The sequence below is a fragment of the Heptranchias perlo genome, chromosome 26 (assembly GCF_035084215.1).
Source record: "Heptranchias perlo isolate sHepPer1 chromosome 26, sHepPer1.hap1, whole genome shotgun sequence".
In the NCBI taxonomy this organism is placed as follows: domain Eukaryota; kingdom Metazoa; phylum Chordata; class Chondrichthyes; order Hexanchiformes; family Hexanchidae; genus Heptranchias; species Heptranchias perlo.
Window position 1 is genome coordinate 21869470 of NC_090350.1, and position 15795 is coordinate 21885264.

Genomic DNA, 15795 nt, shown 5'->3' on the forward strand with positions numbered 1-15795 from the left:
CAGGAAATAGTCGGGGCATGTAATAAGGGAACAGCTATAATTATGGGGGATTTTAACTATCATATTAACTGGATAAATCAAATTGGGCAGGGCAGCCTTGAGGAAGAGTTTATTCAGTGTATTAGGGATGGATTTCTTGAGCAGTATGTAACTGATCCTACAAGGGGGCAAGCAACCTTGGGCCTGGTCCTGTGTAATGAGCCAGGATTAATTAATAATGTCCTAGTTAAGGATCCCCTTGGAATGAGTGACCATAACATGGTTACATTCCATATACAATTAGAGGGTGAGAAGGTTGGTTCTCAAACAAGCGTACTGAGCTTGAATAAAGGAGACTATGATGGTATGAGAGCGGAATTGATCAAAGTGGACTGGGAAAATAGATTAAAGGGTAAGACGGTACATGAGCAGTGGTGTTCATTCAAGGAGTTATTTTACAACTTTCAAAAAATATATATTCCACTGAGAAAAAAAGGGTGTAAAAGAAATGAGAGCCATCCATGGCTAAGTAAAGAAATTAAGGATAGTATCCGACTAAAAACAAGGACATATATGGTAGCCAAACTTAGTGGGAGGATAGAAGATTGGGAAGTCTTCAAAAGACAGCAAAAAGTAACTAAAGGATTGATTAAGAAAGGGAAGATAGATTATGAAAATAAATTAGCAAAAAATATAAAAACAGATAGCAAGAGATTCTATAGTTATATAAAAAGAAAAAGGGTGGCTAAGGCAAATGTAGGTCCCTTGGAGGATGAGACCGGGAAATTAATGGTGGGAAACATGGAGATGGCAAAAATGCTGAACAAATATTTTGTTTCAGTCTTTATGGTAGAGGACACTAAGAATATCCCAACACTGGACAAACAGGGGGCTCTAGCGGGGGGAGGAGCTAAATATGATTAAAATCACTAAGGATTTGGTACTCAGTAAATTAATGGGACTCAAGGCGGATAAATCCCCTGGACCTGATGGCTTACATCCGAGGGTCTTGAGGGAAGTGGCAGTAGGGATTGTGGATGCTTTGGTAATAATTTTCCAAAATTCTCTGGACTCGGCAAAGGTCCCAGCAGATTGGAAAACTGCTAATGTAACACCATTATTTAAAAAGGGTAGTAGGCAGAAGGCTGGAAATTATAGACCAGTTAACCTAACATCTGTGGTGGGTAAAATTTTGGAGTCTATTATTAAGGAGACAGTAGCAGAACATTTGGATAAACATAATTTAATAGGACAAAGTCAGCATGGCTTTACGAAGGGGAAGTCATGTCTGAAAAATTTGCTTGAGTTCTTTGAGGACATAACGTACAGGGTGGATAAAGGGGAACCAGTGGACGTAGTGTATTTGGACTTCCAGAAGGCATTCGACAAGGTGCCACATAAAAGATTATTGCTCAAGATAAAGAATCACTGGATTGGGAGTAATATTCTGGCATGGGTGGAGGATTGGTTATCTAACAGGAAGCAGAGAGTTGGGATAAATGGTTCATTCTCGGACTGGCAACCAGTGGCCAGTGGTGTTCCGCAGGGGTTGGTGCTGGGTCCCCAACTCTTTACAATCTATATTAACGATTTGGAGGCGGGGACCGAGTGTAACATATCCAAGTTTGCAGATGATACAAAGATGGGAGGGGAAAGTAGAGAGTGAGGAGGACATAAAAAACCTACAAGGGGATATAGACAGGCTGAGTGAGTGGGCGGAGATTTGGCAGATGCAATACAATATTGGAAAATGTGAGGTTATGCACTTTGGCAGGAAAAATCAGAGAGCAAGTTATTATCTTGATGGCAAGAGACTGGAAAGTACTGCAGTACAAAGGGATCTGGGGGTCCTGGTGCAAGAAAATCAAAAAGTTAGTATGCAGGTGCAGCAGGTGATCAAGAAGGCCAACGGAATGTTGGTGTTTATTGCTTGGGGGATAGAATATAAAAACAGGGAGGTATTGCTGCAGTTATATAAGGTATTGGTGAGACCGCACCTGGAATACTGCATACAGTTTTGGTGTCCATACTTAAGAAAAGACATACTTGCTCTCGAGGCAGTACAAAGAAGGTTCACTCGGTTAATCCCGGGGATGAGGGGGCGGACATATGAGGAGAGGTTGAGTAGATTGGGACTCTACTCATTGGAGTTCAGAAGAATGAGAGGCGATCTTATTGAAACATATAAGATTGTGAAGGGGCTTGATCGGGTGGATGCGGTAAGGATGTTCCCAAGGATGGGTGAAACTAGAACTAGGGGGCATAATCTTAGAATAAGGGGCTGCTCTTTCAAAACTGAGATGAGGGGAAACTTCTTCACTCAGAGGGTAGTAGGTCTGTGGAATTTGCTGCCCCAGGAAGCTGTGGAAGCTACATCATTGAATAAATTTAAAACAGAAATAGACAGTTTCCTAAAAGTAAAGGGAATTAGGGGTTACGGGGAGCGGGCAGGAAATTGGACATGAATTTAGATTTGAGGTTAGGATCAGATCAGCCATGATCTTATTAAATGGCAGAGCAGGCTCGAGGGGCCGATTGGCCTACTCCTGCTCCTATTTCTTATGTTCTTATGTTAGTTTCTGATCACAGGAGATGTGGGACAGCCTATGGAAACTGTGTTTTTCTGCTAACATGAATAGAGTTGGGAGAGAGCCCAAATTGTAACAGGATGACGCTGAGTAAATAGGAATGCAGGCTTGTGCTCATACTTCTTCACATAGCAAGTTCTTAATCTGTCGTGGGTTGTCAAGCAGGAAGACAGAAAATTGAAGGACAAGTCACCATGGATTCCTTTTGTACCTCTACCAGTAGCAGCTCTAAGTATCAGCTTTGCTCAGTTGGTAATCCTCTCACCTCAGAGATGGTCTGTAATGCAGAATGTTGTAAAGGGGTGGGAATAATAAAAAGAGTACCCTTTGTGGTTGTAAAGTATTTCTGATTTGGGGTTTCAAAATATATTATTTAAAAATTGCAAAATACATGCAGAGAACCATTTTTATGAGGTGTTTCAGAATTTCAGCCTAATTGTGCTTATATGGAGTCAACTGTATTCGGCTTTATTCTTAGTTTATTGGGCACACGGGGGACACAGTTTGAAAACTGTATCTTAATCTTTATGAAGATGCCAAGAAAAAGAAAAAGCTCTACTATAAAAATACACTTATACGTTGAATCAAGGACTGTTTTATTCCCGCGTGCAATGTTTTAAAATTTTATTTTAACAGTAAAATTAACTCTATGCATTTCATTTATGTGGAGCCTGATAAGACAACGCTTAGGTCATGAAGTTCAAAGTTCACAAAAGTTTTTCCCCTCTGTTTATCACGAAGCAACATGATTGTATTATTCACATCACACAAATGTCATCATGCCACTTCCTTGTGGTGTTATCTTGGTGACAAAGGCACTAACTTTTAGACTCCTTCCCTTTCCAAAATGGTAATTATAGGCCCAATTTTAACTCTGCCTACTCGACTAGAGTACTTACCGCTACGCTCCCGACATGCTCCCTGCCTGCCACCATCTTAACCATGCAGTTTTCAGAATCTGCTGAGGCACCCAACAGAGGCAGGCGGGTCTCATGAATACATGTAAATAGGGGTCTTATGACATAATTAGGACACCAATGCCACTTTTACGCAAAATTATGGAAGTCCCACCAATGCGAAATACGCTCAGGAAAACCGAGTGGAATTGGTCTCGGAGTCACTGAAGCAGTATTTAAAAGGGGCACTCACCTGCAAGTGACTGGATCAGAGGATCTTTGTGCTATTTGGATTTCCAGGAGAGTGTCTAGATCACTTTCTTTGCCTTATTACCCTCAGTGAGCTTTGTCTGCTTCTGATTCTGATTCAGAGCCCTGCAAATCGTACCTTAGACCTTTCCTAGTAAATTATCAGCCTCGGCTCGGTGGTAACACTCTTGCCTCTGAGTCAGAAGGCTGTGGATTCAAGCCCCACTCCTGAGACTTGAGCACAGGCTGGCACCTCTGTGCAACACTGAGGGAGGGATGCACTTTCAGAGGTACCGTCTTTCAGAGATGTTAAACCAAGGCCCTGTTTGCCCTCTCAGGTGGTTGTAAAAGATCCCCCGTACTATTCGAAGAAGCGTTCTCCCAGTGTCCTGGCCAACAATCATCCCTCAACCAACAACTAAAACAGGTCATCTGGTCGTTTATTTCATTGCTGTTTGTGGGAGCTTGCTATGTGCAAATTGGCTGCCACATTTCCTACATTACAACAGTTACTACATTTCAAAAGTACTTCATTGGCTGTAAAGTGATTTTGGGTGTCCTGAGACCGTGAAAGGTGCGATATAAATACAAGTATTTTTTTCTTTAGTACAAATTTCATAACTTGCTGTCCTGGTCCCTAGCACCTCTGCCAACATTGGGCTTGAATAGGCCTCCTATGTTTCTCTCTGTCTTCGTGTTGAGACTCTCACCACAGTATCTTCTGTCTAGTTCCTATGACCTTTCAGCATTACTATCCATTTGGCTTGATCTGGCCTCGAATGTTTATTACCAACTTGAGTTTGTTACCGTTGCAATAATATATACTTGAAAAGGAAACATTTCCAGGGCTATGAGGAAAGAGCAGGGGAGTAGGACTAATTGGATAGCTCTTTCAAAAAGCCGGCACAAGCACGATGGGCCGAATGGCCTCCTTCTGTGCTATATTATTCTATAATTCTATGATTACTCTGCAATCTACAGTGTGACGTTGATCGTTTTAATCTTTGTTTGTATTGGTTGTTTCCCCCTCACTTGGTGGTAGCGCTGTGTGATTCAAAAAAAATGTTTTTTTATATAAAGACCGGAGCCCAAACACTGTAACTTTCTCTGACAGGCCTCATGCTGAAGCGCCATAAAGTTGGCAGCCTAAATAAAACAAAAAAAGTTTTTTTTTTAAAAAGTCCCAAATTGTTAAATAAAGCGTTGTATATGTGCCTTTTGTTTTGAAATCATTTCTGCAGGTAATATGCGCGTTTTATTCTTGAAACGGCCTGATCCCTGATCACCGATGTAGTTTCATTTCTGAGCTTTGACCAGTGTGGAGTGTGAGGGATGTGCCCGGGGCGCGGGTTTGCTCAGTGTATTTAGACAGGTGAGGAGGAGCGTTGTGTTGATGGATGTCACGGATCTCCGGTTCCCTCTTTCAATCGCAGCTGTCGGCTCTTTCTCACGCTTCAGCCGTCATTGCAATTGTCACAGGTAACTGGGACAGGTGAAGGGGCTGTCCTGTCAGCCTGGAGGCTCGCATTTGTTCCCAGTAAAGTTTCATTTGGAAATTGATCGGGAATCAACCCCTAACCACCCCCCTCCTTCCCTCCCCAAAAAGGGACACAGTGGAGATGAAGTAAAAGAGAGAGAAACTCGAGAGAGAGAGAGAATTCGTGAACAGGGAACACTTATCACCAACAAAGGGACCTTCGGGCACAGAAAGTGAATGAACCCGCGAGAAGTAAACTTCAGAGAGGGAATCGGAGCGAGAGAAGAGAGAGAGAGAGAGACAGGCGCTGAGAATCTGGGACCGAGCCAGAGCGACTCGGTCAGAAAGAAAAAAAAAACATCAAAGAGACCACATGAGAGAGATTCAGCAACAGGAAAAGCCTCGCGGGGAAAGAAAAACAGCAATCTACAAACAAACCCAAGTCATCGCTTCTCAAAGTGGGAACAGCAGAAAGAGGCAGGCGGACATACAGAGTGGACAGAAACCCTGAGCCAGGGACATCCCACCGGCAGCCTGAGCCTGAGCCAGAGAAAACACTGTCAAGGTTTTAAAAGAAAACAGAACTCTTACCAATCCGCAGAGGAACGCTGCCGACATCTGTAGACACTCTGCCCGCACCAACATCCAGAGAAAGCAGCATCTTCAACACAAACACCATCAGCATTCATAGAAACTCCAACAAGTAGAGAAGTGCCTTCAGCATACAACAGAAGTGCAGCAAACAACATTCAGAGAATCGCCATTAATTTGCCCCATCAAGATTCAGAAACCCAAGACAGGGGGAACCATTCGGTTCCAGTCACGCCTGTGGGTAGGGGTTTCACATCGTTCCCCGAGTGTTTATATATAAATAAATATTTGTTTAAAAAAAAAATCACAGAATGAAGCGGCTCTACGATGAAACCTCCTCCGACAGTGATCTGGAGGAGATGATAGACGTTGGGAAAGAGGAAAATTACTGGTGAGTAACTTCATTTTTTGTTTTGCATTCCTGTCCTGCTGCATACAATCTCAGGCCCACCATAATTTCCTTCTTCACCTGTTTGGGTTTTGCTGATACTTTAAAAATCTGGGATTTTAAACCAGTTTCCTTTTTCCAAGTGGATATTAATGGGGCTAACTTTTTGGAGGGTAAAGATCAGCAGAAACCCCAACCTTGTTTTAGGGACAAGATTATGAGGAACAGACTGGCTGTGATCAGCAGGGACAGAGCAGCTGGAACAGGTGCAGATCACTTTTTTGTCCTGATTACATCACACAAGTGACAATACTAGTGGCTATAATTTGCTGTCAAAATAAAGGTGAGGCTAATGGTGCAGCAACTTCCAGCGAGGGTAAACAAGGATATCCAAAAGCTGCTGTCCGAGATACGCCGCTCTGCCATTAGCTTCGCGGAAACGTCATCTCGCTGTCTGATTCACCATTGAAATGCGTGAAGTTACTGTATTTTCGTGATAGATACGAACTAAACTTGCCATAGAAAATTAAGTCTTGTCCATTTCAGCCTAAGTGCTCTTTTAAGATGTGATGTGTTAATTCCTGCCAATCAACCTCTCTGGCACTGAAAATGAACTATTACAAGTGTGGAGTCTCATTCCTTCCGGTTTTAATTGTTGTTGGACATTTTAAAAATGTAAACATTTTTTTAAAATTTACTTTTGCTTTCAGTCTCTTCTTTCTCTCTCTTTCTTTCCCTCTTAGTTCTCTCTCTGTACCTGATTTGACATTGAATTCACCCACTCTAATTTATACTTCCTTCTCAGTCCTTGCACTGTTAATTTCACAATCCTTCAAGCTGATTGGTTAAGGAGATAAACCATTGCTTGCCCTGTTCACTCAGGTCCCAGATGCCCTGTTTCCCTCGCTGTGACGTTATCAGCTCGCACTTTCAGCAACCTGCCACTCAAAATTTTTTAAAACTAAATATGCAAGGGCAGGAGCTAATGGCCACAGCAAATTATGGCTCTATGTTTATACAATTCTGCCTTGTTTCAACATAAATTGCTCATTCCACTGAGCATTGGTTAAAAAAATGTACATTTTAATGCCCCTTTAAAATGTTACAACTCAACAGCAGCGTAAGGGTTAACGCATTCTACCGCACTGTAGGACAGACAGTCTTATCCTTACACCCAGGTTTACGTTATTTTTTTTAAAAACTCATTTAAATAGTGATTGTTGGTAGTGTGACACCATAAATATATGAAAAGCAAAATACTGCGGATGCTGGAAATCTGAAATAAAAACAGAAAATGCTGGAGAAGCTCAGCAAGTCAGGCAGCATCTGTGGAAAAAGAAACAGTTAATATTTCAGGTCGAAGACCTTTCATCAGAAGTGGAGGATATTAAAGAGTAAAAATTTTTAAGCAAGTACAGAGTCGAAGAAAGTGGGGGGGGAGGGGAGGAAAGAACAAAAGGGAAGGTCTGTGATAGGGTAGAGGGCAAGACTGATTAAATGACCAAAAGGGATGATGGTGCAAGGCAAGGAGGGTGGTAATGGGACAAGTTAAGAAACAAAAGATGGGTCTGGAGGAGCTGTAAATGGCAACAGCAGAACCATTACCAGCAGCTGCAGTGCCACAAAAAAATGGGAGCAGTGGTTATGATCTGAAGTTATTGAAATCAATGTTGAGTCCGGAAGGTTGTAAAGTGCCTAAACGAAAGATGAGGTGCTGTTCCTCGAGCTTCCGTTGAGCTTCATTGGAACAGTGTAAGAGGCTGAGGACAGAGAGGTTAGGGTGGGAGTGGGACAGGGAATTAAAATGGCAAGCGACTGGCAGGTCAGGGTCATGCTTGCGAACTGCGCGGAGGTGTTCAGCGAAGCAATCACCCAGTCTGCGTTTGGTCTCCCCAATGTAGAGGAGACCGCATTGTGTGCAGCGGATACAGTATGCTAAATTGAAAGAAGTACAAGTAAACCGCTGTTTCACCTGGAAGGAGTGTTTGGGGCCCTGGACGGTGGGAAGTGAGGAGGTGAAAGGGCAGGTGTTGCATCTCCTGTGCTCGCACGGGAAGTTGCCGTGGGGCGGAGATCGGGTGTTGGGGGTGATGGAAGGGTGGACCAGGGTGTCGCAGAGGGGGCGGTCCCTTAAACATGCAGAAAGGGGAGGGGAGGGGAAGATGTGTTTGGTTGTGGGATCGCGCTGTTGGTGGCGGAAAATGATATGTTGAATGTGGGGGCTGGTGGGGTGGAAGGTGAGGTCAAGGGGGACCCTATCATGGTTCTGGGAGGAAAGGGAAGGGGTGAGGGCAGACATGCGGGAAATAGGATTGACACAGTCGAGGGCCCCATCAACTACAGTGGAGCAGAATCCACGGTTGAGCAAAAAGGAAAACATATTGGAAGCACTGGTGTGGAAAGTGGCATCGTCAGAACAGATGCGATGGAGATGGACAAACTGGGAGAAGGGAATAGAGTCCTTACAGGAAGCGGGGTGGGTGGACGTGTAATCAAGGTAGCTGTGGGAGTCGATGGGCTTATAATAGATATTGGTTGACAGCCTATCCCCAGAAATGGAGATAGAGAAGTCGAGGAAGGGAAGGGAAGAGTTAGAGATTGACCATGTGAAGGCGAGGGAAGGGTGGAAATTGGAAGCAAAGTTGATGAAATTTTCCAGTTCGTGGCAAGAGCAGAAAACAGCACCGATACAGTCATCAATGTACCAGGAAAAGAGCTGGGGGAGGGGACCTGAGTCGGACTGGAACAAGGAATGTTCCGCATAGTCCACAAAAAGGCAGGCATAGCTGGGACCCATACAGGTTCCCATAGCGACACCTTTTATTTGGAGGAAGTGAGTGGAGTCAAAGGAGAAGTTGTTCAATGTAAGAACAAGTTCAGCCAAGTGGAGGAGGGTGGTGGTGGATGGGGACTGGTTGGGCCTCCGTTCAACGAAGAATCGGAGGGCCCGCAAACCATTCTCTGGGGGATGGAGGTGTAGAGGGACTGGACGTCCATGGTGGAAAGGAGACGGTTAGGGCCGGGGAACTGGAAACTGTCAAAATGGTGGAGGGCGTCGGAAGAGTCAGAAGAGACTGGACAAGGGGAGAAAAAATAGAGTCAAGATAGAAGGAAATAAGTTCTGTGAGTCAAGAACAGGCTGAAACGATGGGTCTCCCAGGGCAGTCCTGTTTGTGGATCTTGGGAAGGAGGTAGAAGTGGGCTGTGTGGGGTTGGGGGACTATGAGGCTGGAGGCCATGGGGGAAGATCTCCAGAAGAGGTGAGTTCAGTGACGGTCTGGGAAACTATGGCTTGATGTTCGGCGGTGGGTTCATGGTCCAGGGGGAGGTGGAAGGAGGTGTCGGAGAGTTGGCGTTCAGCCTCCGCAAGGTAGAGGTCTGTTCATAAATATATGAATTATTAAACATTTAGAATTTATTTTTTTCTGCTTTCAGCCCTGTGACTAGATCAACTTCACCAACTACAACTTCCCACATTCTGGCACGAAAGAAGAGGCGTGGAGTAAGTGGGGAAATTATCATTTATGAATGTCAAAATACTGGCTAGGTTTTATTTAAATCTATATGGGTATTTAAATATTTTTCTTTCAGATTATTGAAAAAAGAAGACGGGACAGGATTAATAACAGTTTATCTGAACTGCGTCGTTTGGTCCCAACAGCTTTTGAAAAGCAGGTAATTAATGAACTCAAATAAATGCTAGTTTAAGAATCTAAATCTCCATTTGAATTGTTTATCCTTACACAAAGTACTTCGATTCGTATAAGTGTGTTGAAACTGTGAAAACCCATATAACTGTAACTTTTAATTATTTCTTCAAAGAACTCTGTTAACTATAATTGCTTCATAACAACATGGTAAATCACATTACATTATTGTTCAGTACAATTTTCATGTAAAAAAAAATCCCCCACCCCGCCCCCACCCCACATACATCATATGGACCAGCCCGCAAAAGGCAGTAATGGACATCGTAAACCCATTGAGTGAAGTTCAACAATATTTCTGCCAATTGCCCCCGCCCCCACCCCCCCCACAAAGACAGCATGTAGTTAAAAGTAAAAACTGTCTTCATTTCAACACACTCTCCAGAGGGCAGTTGTGTTGTAAAGCTTGTATCACTGTGATGCTGTTTTGGTGTTGCAACAAAGCAAATTGCACAGCCTTACTACAATTGAATGGCATCAGTTCAGCTTTCAGCTTCTTGTGTGAGACCACCTTGAGGAGATAGTTTCACATACACAGCAACATAACTGAATCAGTACAAAGTAAACTTTCCAAACTTTTAAATTCCGCACCACTCTTTATTGGTAAAAGAGCAGCCAGGATAGTCTGCTTTTTACTGACAATAACATTTCATTATTCAGCAGAATTCTGAACATTCTTTTATGTGTACCTGTGCAGTGCTGTACTTTCTCCTGACTATAGAGCGGTGCAACATTGGCAGTATAGCTTGGCGCTGCCATCTCACAGAGCTCTAACAGTAGTTACCACTGTCAGATGGAAGTTGTAGTAAACTGCATCATTAAGATTCTAATAATTATAACTTGAGTTTTGCCCTTATAGTTTTTAGTTCATCAGAACTGCTCATCTGTGTTAACAGATAGGAAATAGAGAGTAGGAATAAATGGGTCTTTTTCGGGGTGGCAGCAGTGACTAGTGGGGTACCGCAGGGATCAGTGCTTGGGCTCCAGCTATTCACAATATATATCAATGATTTGGATCAGGGAACCAAATGTAATCTTTCCAAATTTGCTGACGACACAAAACTAGGTGGGATCGTGAGTTGTGAGGAGGATGCAATGAGGCTTCAAGGCGATTTAGACAAGTTGCGTGAGTGGGCAAATACATGGCGGATGCAGTGTAATGTGGATAAATGTGAAGTTATACACTTCGGAAGGAAAAACAGAAAGAAAGAGTATTATTTAAATGGTGATAGATTGGGGAATGTTGATGTACAAAGGGACCTGGGTGTCCTTGTACACCAGTCACTGAAAGCAAACATGCAGGTGCAGCAAGCATTTAGGAAGGCAAATGGTATGTTGGCCTTCATTGCAAGAGGATTTGAGTATAGGAGCAAGGATGTCTTACTGCAGTTATACAGGGCCTTGGTGAGACCACACCTGGAGTATTTTGTGCAGTTTTGGTCTCCTTACCTAAGAAAGGATATACTTGCCATAGAGGGAGTGCAGCGAAGGTTCACCAGACTGATCCCTGGATGGCAGCACTATCGTATGAGGAGAGATTGGATCGACTCGGCCTGTATTCACTCGAGTTTAAAAGAATGAGAGGGGATCCCATTGAAACATATAAAATTCTGACAGGGGTAGACAGACTGGATGCAGGGAGGATGTTTCCCCTGGCTAGGGCACCCAGAACGAGTGGTCACAGTCTCAGGATACGGGGTAGGACATTTAGGACTGAGATGAGGGGAAATTTCTTCACTCAGAGGGTGGTGAACCTGTGGAGTTCTCTACCACCGAAGGCTGTGGAGGCCAAGTCACTGAATATATTTAAGAAGGAGCTAGATAGATTTCTAGACACAAAAGGCATCAAGGGGTATGGGGAGAGAGCTGGAATATGGTATTGAGATAGAGAATCAGCCATGATCATATTGAATGACGGAGCAGGCTCGAGGGGCCGAATGGCCTACTCCTGCTCCTATTTTCTACGTTTCTATATTTCTATGTACTATATCCATATGTAAGAACAAGATCAGGCCACTCAATCCAACTTGCGTTCTGTCATTCAGATCTTGTTTCTGAAACCAATCTAACCATTTTTCATTTTTTTCCTGCCCAAGCTGATATTCTACTACATACAGAATCAAAAATCAATCCAGTTACCTTTTGAATACTTTAATTCAGTCTTTCATGCTCTTGTCTAATACATAAGTCACTGACTTCGAGCATGAAGGAGTAAATTCTTTACGTCAAGCTCAGTCCATGGCTTCTTTAGTTCATAGTCATGGTCTCTGATTCTTAGATGCTACTTTTGTATAAAATACTTTTCCACATCCCTCTTCAATTTCCATTATATTTTAAAAACATGCAGTGAACACTCATTTATTCACCCTGTAGAGCCTGCTAAAACATTGCTTTCCAATCAGTTGCTGTATTGAGAACCAATTGGAAAGATATATTTGTCTTTCATAAGGATAAAAATTTGTATCAATGAATACAGAAAGTCAAAATTCACTTCTTTGTTTAATGATTCATTCATTTAATGGTTCATTCATTCACTCACTCATTAAAGCATTGACTCATTCAGTAATTCAGTGTAGTTGAATCTTTTTCTCATTAATTACTTTGATTGTGCATGTTACAATTGTTTTCATTATAACAGAAGTTTCCTTATTCCATAACTCAGGGATCATCCAAGCTGGAGAAAGCTGAGATCCTGCAGATGACTGTGGACCATCTGAAGTTGCTCCATGCAACAGGGGGTAAAGGTAAGAATGAAACGGTTAGTGCACTGTATTTTGTTCACCTTTAACCATCACTGCTTCAAAATATCAGAAGTATCAGGGATATTGCGTCTGCTTATGCTATTATGTAGGAAGTTTGTTAATGTGCTAAAGTTTCAAGGATCAGTATCAAAACTCCCATGAGACCTTGTGAATCTGTTTTCTGGAGATGTTAACGCAGGGTGAAATTCCTCTCCTCTTTCTAATGTTAATGAAAAAGTGGACATGAGTAAAAAGGTTATTTCGTCACTTTATTCTCACGTCTAATTTTTCATTGATGCGTGCCCTGTGTGCTACCAATTTGAGATGGGAGGCTCCAGGTTACAGTTAGGGTCAGAATTGGAATTACACACTCCAACAGAGGTTAAGGTTGCAATATTGGCTTTTAAGTATTCATAAAAAATTGAAGATTTATCTATTGGAGACTGGGTTTCACTGTGTTACAAATTAAGCTTGTTCCAGATACATTTTCCTTACACCCTTCAGAAAGGCATGCTTTCATAGCAAGCCCTCACTTCCCATGAACCAAAACGCGACATTATGCTTAAGTATTCTGTGATGGAAGACCGCAGGGTGAACAATGAACTCGCTTTACTGATTTTTTTTTCCGACTGATGGTAAATACCATAACAAAAGACCATAAAACTTGGGCTGGAAACTACAAATCAAGTCAACTAATAAGTAAGATTAACTGAAGCAAGATAAAAGCAGATAGCAGATTTCAGTTAATTTCTTTGTGTAATTCACAGTGTCTGCTTTAGAAGTTCTCCTCAGTACCGTAAACAACTTGGACTATGTGTCCTTGATAAAGAGCTTTAATGTGAGAAATGAACCCACAGATTCCTTATTAAGTCTTTGCCTGTATAAGAAGGGAAGTGAATAAGTGTGACCACCCTAGGCTGTATACTTCTGCTTCACTTTCATATTGAAGAAATAAAGAACTTGCATAACACCTTTCATGACCGTAGGACATCCCATAGCATTTCACAATCTATGAATTACTTTGATGTTTAGTCATTGTTGTTTTCTAGGCAAACATTGCAGCCAATTTGCATATAAGAAGCTGATACAAAAGAAATTATGGACAGAAATCATTCACAATTAATCAAAGCTTACTGATTAGAAAAGCTCTTCTTGCAGTGATAGACAGGTTTTGGGACCATCTCCCAGAAACCAAACAAGCAATTAATGCACCTTCAGGGCGCAGCCAAACTGTGAGAGTCTTGCTCGGAGGACCCGCTGATGTGACAATTGCAAAAGCTATAGATGTTTAAGTGATTAATAGTCCAGTGATCAATGTTAATTATTTTTGTTTACCTGAATGGACTTTTTGTCTCCCAACAACTGTTAAGCAATTCACATAAATAATGGTCCATTTGAAGTGATATCTGCATATTAGAATCATAGAAAATTTACAGCACGAAAGGAGGCCATTCGGCCTATCGTATCCATGCTGGCTCTATGCAAGAGCAATTCAGCTAGTCCCACTCCCCTGCCTTAACTCTGTAGCCCTGCAAATTTTTTCCTTTCAAGTACTTATCCAGTTCTCTTTTGAAAGCCATGATTGAATCTGCGTCCACCAACCCTCCTGGCAGTGCATTCCAGATCATAACAACTCGCTGTGTAAAAAAGCTTTTCCTCATGTCACCTTTGGTTCTTTTGCCAATCACCTTAAATCTATGTCCTCTGGTTCTTGACCCTTCCACCAATGGGAACAGTTTCTCTCTATCTATTCTGTCTAGACCCTTCATGATTTTAAATACCTCTATCAAATCTCCTTTCAATCTTCTCTGTTCCAAGGAAAACAGCTTCTCCAGTCTATCCATGTAACTAAAGTCCCTTATCCCTGGAATCATTCTAGTAAATCTTTTCCGCATCCTCTGTAAGGCCTTCACATCTTTCCTAAAGTGCGGTGCCCAGAACTGGACACAATACTCCCGTTGTGGTTGAACCAGTGTTTTATAAAGGCTCATCATGACTTCCTTGCTTTTGTACTCTATGCCTCTATTTATAGAGCCCAGGATCCCGTATGCTTTTTTAACCGTTTTCTCAACCTGCTCTGCCATCTTCAACGATTTGTACACATACACCCCCAGATCTCTCTGTTCCTGTACCCCTTTTAGAATTGTGCATTCTAGTTTATATTGCCTCTCCTCATTCTTCCTACCGAAATGTATCACTTCACATTTTTCTGCGTTAATCTTGATGACAAGCCTATTATGCAGCATTTTATCAAATGCCTTTTGAAAGTCCACACACACCACATCATCCGCATTGCCCTCATCTACCCTCTCTGTTACCTCATCAAAAAACTTTCTCAAGTTAGTTAAACATGATTTGCCTTTAACAAATCCATGCTGGCTTTCCCTAATCAATCCATACTTGTCCAAGTGACTACTAATTTTGTCCCGGATTATCGTTTCTAAAAGTTTCCCCACCACCGAGGTTAAACTAACTGGCCTGTAGTTGCTGGGTTTATCCTTACACCCTTTTTTGAACAAGGGTGTAACATTTGCAATTCTCCAGTCCTCTAGCACCACCTCCGTATCTAAGGATGTTTGGAAGATTATGGCCAGTACCTCCACAATTTCCACCCTTACTTCCCTCAGCAACCTAGGATGCATCCCATCTAGACCAGCTGACTTATCTGCTTTAAGTACAGCTAGCCTTTCTAGTACCTCCTCAGTTTTTAGCCCATCCAGTATCTCAAAAACATCTTCCTTTACTGAGACTCTGGCAGCATCTTCTTCCTTGGTAAAGAAGATGCAAAGTACTCATTTAGTACCTCGGCCATGCCCTCTGCCTGCATGAGTAGATCTCCTTTTTGGTCCCTGATCAGCCCTACTCCTCCTCTTACTACTTTACTGTTTACATGCCTATAGAAGACGTTTCGATTCCCTTTTATGTTTGCCGCCAGTCCTTTTTCATATTCTCTCTTTGCCCCTCTTATTTCCTTTTTCACTAGGGGCGTGGATTTGCTCCACCCTCATGCCCTCCTCCCCCTCATGGAAGCAGGTTGGTCTCAACAAGCTGCCACAGAAATACATTTTAGAAAAAAAATAAGGCATTGGGCTGGTTTAAAAATTAATTTTAAAATATATATGGGCATTCTTAACATCTGAAACTGGGCAGACCTCACACAAGGGTTCTGCGTGAAATAA

The 15795-nt window shown here is 42.4% G+C and overlaps 1 protein-coding gene and 1 long non-coding RNA gene across 2 annotated transcripts in view; one reads left to right on the forward strand and one right to left on the reverse strand.

The window, feature by feature from the left end:
* Positions 1–6248, reverse strand: part of LOC137342550 (uncharacterized) — a 19461-nt gene extending 13213 nt beyond the window's left edge. The window contains exon 1 of the long non-coding RNA XR_010967287.1: positions 5781–6248. This is a non-coding gene — a long non-coding RNA (uncharacterized lncRNA). The remainder of the gene's footprint in view (positions 1–5780) is intronic.
* The window catches only part of LOC137342547 (hairy/enhancer-of-split related with YRPW motif-like protein), a 22783-nt gene continuing 12143 nt past the window's right edge, over positions 5156–15795 (forward strand). The window contains exons 1-4 of the mRNA XM_068006492.1: positions 5156–6171; positions 9604–9670; positions 9760–9843; positions 12538–12619. Coding sequence (XP_067862593.1) covers positions 6092–6171; positions 9604–9670; positions 9760–9843; positions 12538–12619 — 313 coding nt within the window. The 5' untranslated portion in view covers positions 5156–6091. The remainder of the gene's footprint in view (positions 6172–9603; positions 9671–9759; positions 9844–12537; positions 12620–15795) is intronic.